The 7779-nt window shown below is 32.4% G+C and overlaps 1 protein-coding gene across 3 annotated transcripts; it reads left to right on the plus strand.

Annotated features, from left to right (window-relative positions):
* The first annotated feature begins 304 nt into the window (after positions 1 to 304).
* Positions 305 to 6376, plus strand: LOC142637190 (protein SIEVE ELEMENT OCCLUSION B-like). 3 transcript variants are annotated; one of them, XM_075811474.1, is made up of 8 exons: positions 305 to 585; positions 1099 to 1185; positions 1517 to 1965; positions 2342 to 2543; positions 3328 to 3789; positions 4117 to 4617; positions 4899 to 5336; positions 5879 to 6376. In XM_075811474.1, exons 1-8 carry the CDS (start codon positions 385 to 387, stop codon positions 6254 to 6256), a joined length of 2718 nt encoding a protein of 905 aa, XP_075667589.1. In that variant the 5' UTR covers positions 305 to 384; the 3' UTR covers positions 6257 to 6376. The 3 variants fall into 3 exon arrangements, with proteins under 3 accessions (XP_075667589.1, XP_075667591.1, XP_075667592.1); XM_075811477.1 differs by having other exon boundaries at positions 551 to 585; positions 1528 to 1965; XM_075811476.1 differs by lacking the exon at positions 1099 to 1185.
* The last annotated feature ends 1403 nt before the right edge of the window (positions 6377 to 7779 follow it).

Below are 7779 nucleotides of genomic sequence, written 5' to 3' on the forward strand. Positions count from 1 at the left end.
AATTGGAATTTCTAAAAGTCAGAAACTTTGAAGAATTTAAATATACTACTTTTTGAATCCTAATCCTAATTACTTAAATTTCTGTGGTATTAATTATTGAATCTTGTCATATTAAAATACAAGACGCACATGTCGTATTTCTTAAAAACAAATGAAAGTCTCTCTCCAAAATAAAAAATAAAAGTTGACTGACCTAATGGTCTACCGCCTCAAATCTTCAATCCATGGCAATCAATGTTACTCAATTGACCCGATTTAGGTGGTGACTGTAAACTGAAGCTAATGAAGCATACCCTTCCAAGTCTTTGCTGGTTGTGCCTTATTCCAGTTCTGATGCCTATAAATTGTTCAGGCTATTGTTCAACCTTTAAAAGCCAATAAATTATGGCAAGCAACCAGGTGCCTCAAGTTTCCACACAGAAAGCCATTGAGGATGAGATGAACGTGTCAACCATGTCTAACAATCAGATCATGGATCAAATTAGTGCAACCCATGTTCATGATGACAAAAACTTTGATGTTGAGTCTCTTTTCATCGTCGTCAAAAGCATTCTCAACGGTGCAACCCATGTTGACAATACTCAGGTAATTTATATATATGTTACTACCACACATAAGAAATAGACTTTTCTTTTTCATTTTAACTTTTTTTCCCTGCTAGCCCAATTCTTTCTTTAACAATAAACCTCGATGCTCGACTTTATCCTCTTGAAATGGAATAGAGATCATGAGCATTGAATTTTTACACAGATTATTATAAAAAGTACAAACAGGTGCAGATGAAGTAATTTATTTAATTAGAAAATTACTACTACACACCCAAATGTATCTACCCCGAATACAAAAAAGATAAAAATGTTGATATTCTTGAGAAAAGTAAACGTTGTTGTCCACAATTTACACTTACTGTATAAAAGAGTGGATACTATTGATGTGCACAATCATGATTTTACAAACAAAAAAAAAATTTAAACTCAAGTAGGAAATAATGATATTTTATATATATATATATATAAAATAAAATAAAAACTCTTCTTATATATGTTTGATTTTTCTCACTTGCAATTAATTAGCTATAGAAAATATTATTTTCTATAGGATACTACCCAGGCACAACCAAAGGAGAAAGCCCTTGAAGCCTGCTTCAGCCCACCATTGTGTACACTTAAGCAACTCTCCTTTGAGGTAATTATAATTACAGAAAATAGTATTTTTGTGCCCCCGAAAACATCTTAGATTGTGTGTGTAACTCTCTACAAGTATCTAATTATTCCACAAGTATGTAGTCACTCATCCCACACACTATAAGAAAAAATACATTAGAGCTTAAATTCAATAAGCTGATTATAAATATGTAATCTAAAAAATCTTCAATATCACGATATTTGGGAACCACTAAACCAACTATGTCAAAACCATTTGAATTACCAACTTATAACAAGGTGTAGGATGAATTTGATCCTTCACTATGTAGTTACATTAGTATTTTTGGTGATCATGAATATGTAAACGTCAGATGGCGTGTAGGGATATGGATGAGGAAGTCGCACACAAAATAACAATATCAATACTTAGCAGACTCTCTACTTATTCATGGAATGCAAAGGCAGTGTTGACACTTGCAGCTTTTGCTTTAGACTATGGTGAATTTTGGCTCCTTGATCAGCTTCATCAATCAGACCTACTCGCCCAATCAATGGGGATCTTGAAGGGGGTGCCTACCGTCTTAGAGAGTTCCTGGCTTCTGAAACACAAGAATGCAATTGATGAACTCTGCAACTTGATCAAGGCAACATTAGATGTTGTTGAGTACATCTTTAAGCTAGAGAAACTACTTAAGAACAATGATTTGAAGGATATATCTTCATTGTCAACAGCCAAGGACAGTATACCAATACATGTTTACTGGGCTATCATAACTGTTGTAGTTTGCACAACTCAATTGTGTTGCCTCATTAACGATGAGTAAGTCCTAGCCCTGAAATGTATAATATATGTTGAATTCATTTTATTAGTGTTAGATTATATGATTAAATTCACAATTTTTCAAAAATTTAAACTTTTGGGCAATCACACATATTTATCATAGTATGACGTCCTAGGTTCAAACTTTTTCTCTACCTTACCTCCTTTTTTTTAAATTTCCACTTGTTTTTTGGCTCCACTTAAGAAGGGTAGTAGTCTCACTTGTGAAATGAAAGTCTTAAATTAAGCTTTTGGAACATTAATTGGTAATTTATCAAATATAATTCAATTCTCCACCATGTCGCAGTTATAATTTAGGTTTGACATAAAGCAAATGTTCATTGGCTCATTCATAACCCTGGTTTCGTAATTTCAGAGACAAGTCACCGAAACTATTTCCCTTCGCTGAGAAAATCAATGTCACACTAAACTTTCTAAAATCGCATATAGAACCTATTGAGGATCAAATACGTTATCAGAAGCTCATGGAGGTCATGGAAAACCCTATGGAAATCATGGTGGCCTTCAAGGAGATGACTTTCAAGCCACTCATCAATGATGGTTCTACAAACACACAGGTTAGTTCTTGTAAATAATGTTCGACTTTATTATATTACTACTATCATTATTATCATTATATTGTAGTCAAAGATATTATATAAGGGAAAAATTGTTATTTCACTACTCAAAAGTGTGGAAATCAGTTAGAAAATGCGGACACCAAATGTCCATAGTTTACGAGTGGCTGTGTACAGAGTATGGACATTAGGAAACTAGACAATCGTGTTAGGGAAAGGCAAATACATAATGAGTAATGAAACTCGTCTTTTGATACAAACAAGAAATGTCTATAGGATTTCTATATACAAACAAAATATATATCCCATGCAAACTTGTTTTATTTTCTTTCCCTCATTTTTCACCGTGTAGAGTTTTTGGGATAAAAATTTAAACAGTATATATTTTATTTTATTTTTTGCAAACGAATAATACTAAAATAAATGTATAGCAAAGGTAATTTCAAAGTAATTGTTAACCAAGTATTAGCCCAACCCAAAATCATATTGGGCAGAAAACTACCAAAATAAAAATAAAAAATTGACCAATCATTATGGGCAATACTCTTTCACCATGATCCTTTGAAATTTAAGTTGGGCCTTCAAATTTGGCCCATAACTGTCTCCAATGACACTTTGTTGTGTTAACTCTTACCCCTTAACATGTTACATGTTACGAATATTCTATTTAAATTATGCTCAATAGAATCGAGTAGTAATAGACACAATAAAAAAAATTGTTAATAAACAGTATGCAAATTGGTACTAACATAGCTAAGTTTTAATAATTGTATTGCACAAACAGATTGGCATTGAAGTGGTGAAAATAAAGAATGTCTTGTTGTGGTTTTCGGGCCTAAATATCTCTGAAGTGGATATTTCAATTCTAAAGTCAATTTATGAAGAAATAAGTAAAGAGGATCAATATAAGATTGTATGGATCCCGATTGAGGAAAAGTGGACTGATGACATGCAAAAGAAGTTTGACATGTTGCGGTCTAAGATGCCAACATGGTATATAGAGCATAATTATTCATTCAAATTAGGCATCAAGTACGTTAAGGAGAAGTGGCAATTCAAAAATAAGCCTCTTGTTGTGGTGATGAACTCACAAGGGATTGTGGTACATCCAGATGCACTCCGCATGATTACTGTATCACGAATGAATGCCTTCCCTTTCACTACAAAGAAAGAAGAAGAATTATCCATTGGAGACGACTGGTTTGGATACTTGATATTTGACAATTTTACAACAATGACGCAATCGGTAAAGTTATTTTAACATTTTCAAATGCTTATATGTACAAATTACAAGTAATGGCATAGGCACAACATTTTTATAACAATTGAGTATAATTTTTTTTTTTATTAATTCTCATTTGGCCCACCACTTAATATCTTGTTATTATCTAATATTAATAACTTGCCATATTGGTTGTAAAATATCACGGTAATAAGTATTGTCTCCCAGATCAGTTATTGATTACACACCGCACATATATACATGTATCATGCATGCACCTTGAATTTTTTTTTTTTTTTTTTTGGTTCATTCTAATAAAAAAAAATTCCTTGAAATTTCTTGTGCAATCAGATGAAAGAGGAGAAGCACATTTTCTTCTATGGAGGCGTGAATAAAAAGTGGAAAAAACGATTTAATGATAAAGCATATGTACTGCGTAAAGATCCAATCATAGTGGGTGCCAAGATTTCCGTAGAGTCATTTTGCTGGGCAAAGGAAAGTGATAGCCAAACTTTTTGGAACTACCTACAGAGATTTCACTCCGCAATGATTGACAAAAGGACTGAATCGGATCCTTTGACACAGGCAGTCCAAAAGGTTCTTTCCTACAAGACTGAGAGTGGATGGGCTCTCCTATGCAAAGGATTTAAATTAGTGAACCATGGAAACGGGACAAGAATTCTACAAGTGTTGGAGGAGTTCGACAATTGGAAGCAGTTGGTGCCACAGATTGGCTTGGTCAATAGTTTCAAGGATTACAAGATGATTCTTCCGCAAAAGGAAGAACTTTTCAACGGAGAGGACTGTATTGGTCTCCAAATGATTAACCATATTCCAAAATTACTGACTTGGGTAAAGTTAATTTCAGACATACTAAACTTGCAATCTTCCAAGGGTGGTGAGGGATGTTAGGTTATATTATATATACACATTGCACAACAAAATTATTAAGTACTTTCTAAATATATTGAAATGGTACTTGGGTACCATGTCATTGTATTATTGAAATATTGAATAATTACTCGTTGCACATATACGCATAGTTGTGGGTGCACATCGAAGTAACTTCTATAATTTTATCGCATTCATTCAAAAAATAATTAAAATTTCCTTGAAATTTCTTGTTGAATCAGATCCAAGAAGGAAAGTACATTTTCATCTATGGAGGCGTTGATGAAGAGTGGAGAAAGCAATTTGCAAAAAGAGTAGAGGCCCTAGCTAAAGATTATGTCATACAAGATGCCAAGATTTCCATAGTTTTGTCTTGTGTGGAAATGGGCTGTAAAGGAAAAGATGATCGCTTACAGAAATTTCTCTCTTCCAGGACTCACAAGAACACTGAGAGTGGATGGGTTGTGCTGTCCAAAGGGTCTAAATTAGTGGATGGTGGAAATGGAATAACGATTTTGAAGGTCTTAGAGGAGTTCAACAAATGGAGGTGGCGTGTGCGTGAAAGCACCATGTTTGAAATTTGTTTCAAGGATTACCACAAGGAGGTTCTTCACAATGGAGAGGATTGGTTTGGATATTTTATGATGGAACACTTTCGAGAACCAAAATTCTCTACCTGGGTAAAGTTATTTTCACATATCCAAATGCATAAACATCCAAATGACCACATTACATTCATTACATTCATTACACATATTAATAAACGCATATTACAACTTACCCATTTGTGGTTTAACTGAAATTTAAGTTACTTATCTGTAGTTTGAAATTTGATACTTTATCTATTTGAGGTTAGCTCAATTAGAATTTCGTAACCCACTATTATGTTACAACATGGCTAAATTTGTAATTTTGCTAAACTTTTATGTCTCTCTTTCAAAAGCATAAAAAAAATAATAAACATGAAAATACATGATTAAATAAGATCAAAAAATATCCAACAGAATACTTGCATCATAAGATTTCAAATCATAGGTAGACAACTTAAATTTCGGTCAAACCTCAAGTGGATAAAGTGTTAAATTTCAAATTACAAGTAGGTAACTTAAAATTTCGGTCAGACCACAGATGGGTAAGTTGTAATTTACCAATGTAGTTTGAAGCAACTTTTATTTTGTTCAAGTCTGTAATATATTTTAGTTGAAATTTCTTATTTAATCAGATCCAGGAGGGTAAGCACATTTTCATCTATGGAGGCGAAGATGAAGAGTGGATCAACCATTTTACTAAGAAAGCAGAGGCCCTGACTAAAGATCCAGTCATACAGAAAGCCATGATTTCTATAGAGTTGCATCACTTGACAATGAAAAGTAAAGGGAAGTATGACAATGGGATTGCTGGGCATTTTTGGTACAAATTAGAGTTATTTTCGTACTACAAACCGTGCACAGTGAGACAAGAGATTGAAAAGTTGATTTCGTACAAAAATGAGAATTTTGGGTGGGCTGTGTTGTGCAAAGGGTATAAATTGATGGTCAGTGGTAATGAGACAAATATTTTGAAGGTTTTGGAATTGGAGGAGTTTAAAAAATATATTTAATTTGTATTTGAGTTTGGCTTCGAGAGTTTCAATGATTGACATGAAGAATTCTTCAAGCTAATCACCTTTGTTGCTACTTTGACATCTTGGAGGATTCTAAATGATCTTAGGTTGTGTTCGGATGACAATATTTGGATTTAGATTTGGATTTGAAATCCATTGATTTGAAAATTATTGATTTTAAAATTCCTTGTTTAGGTCTATTTATTAATAATGAAAGATTTGAAATTCATCATTTATTATTCTATTGTTTGGATACCTAAATTTGGATTTGAATTTGTATTTAAGAATAATAAAACATATTTTTAATTATTATTTTTTCTTAATCCTTCTACATTTTAATTTTAATAAAATTTTTTAAAAATACTTGAGGTAATAAAAAGGCTATTGATAATCCAATTGACAAAATGATGACTACATATCTTTCATCATAACCAACTAAAAAAATATCTTGCCGACTATTGACAACTAAAATATTCTGTATCAACATAGAAAGAACCCAAATGTATGGGTTTTTTCACAACATTCAAAATCTCAAACTAAAATATTATTCCAAAGTTCTTAACAATTAAAAGTGAGGAACAATACTCTTTAAGAGAGGAACCAATATTGGGAACAACTTTAATTAATAGATCTTTCCTACTCCTTTTTCTTTGGTGAGGCTCAGCTACAGAACTTGTTGATAACGAATGTTGACATAGCTATTGTGCAATAGGAGAATTCACCTCATTTTCTCAATGTCTTCCCAATTGTCAATAACTAGAATTCACTTCATTTTTAATTTGTTTTTACAAAAGCATTACAGAAGCTAAAGCGATTGACATTGTAACTCTACTTTCATTAACAAAAAGCACAAAAATCCAACATGTGCAGTGATGTCATTTAATTTTATAACGAAAATTGTAGTGTAGCTAAAATTGTCGTTCTACCGAGAAAAGGAAAACAAGAACACGTCAAAAGTACCGACAATATATATAATGATTAAAACTTAGGAAAACTAAAGTTTGGTAAATTTAATAATTAAAATCATTATGGCCGTCAAGGAGATGACTTTCAAGCGACTCATCAATGATGGTTCTACAAACACAGAAGTTAGCTTTTGTAAATATTGTTGGACTTTATTATATTACTACTATCATTATTATCATTATATTGTAGTGAAAGATATTATATAAGGGAAACATTTCTTGAAATTTCTTGTTCAATCAGATCCAAGAGAGAATGTATATATCCATCTTCATCTACGGAGGCGATGATGAAGAGTGGAGAATACAATTTACAAAAGAAGTATATGCCCTCGCTAAAGATTATTTCATACAAGGCGTAGTCCCATAGATGCGGCACCTATAGCTGCGTTTTGTAAAAAACGCAGCTATAGACCTGGTTTGGGCTATTACCAACTCGTGCATAGACCATTAATAAATTTTTTTTAATAATATACACATAATACTTTACTGCTTGGGCCCAAATTACTTTCCCCAGTCAAAAATTTGTTTTTTTTTTTTTTTTGATGAAAATAAAAA

Source organism: Castanea sativa, chromosome 5, assembly GCF_040712315.1.
Source record: "Castanea sativa cultivar Marrone di Chiusa Pesio chromosome 5, ASM4071231v1".
Taxonomy (NCBI): domain Eukaryota; kingdom Viridiplantae; phylum Streptophyta; class Magnoliopsida; order Fagales; family Fagaceae; genus Castanea; species Castanea sativa.

What these genes read in the sequence shown, in the direction of transcription:
- LOC142637190 (XM_075811474.1), top strand. Translation starts at nt 385, where the DNA reads ATGGCAAGCAACCAGGTGCCTCAAGTTTCCACACAGAAAGCCATTGAG. An exon ending in TGTTGCCTCATTAACGATGA is followed by an intron (nt 1,966 to 2,341) that starts GTAAGTCCTAGC and finishes TCGTAATTTCAG; the next exon opens with AGACAAGTCACCGAAACTAT. An exon ending in ATGGTTCTACAAACACACAG is followed by an intron (nt 2,544 to 3,327) that starts GTTAGTTCTTGT and finishes TTGCACAAACAG; the next exon opens with ATTGGCATTGAAGTGGTGAA.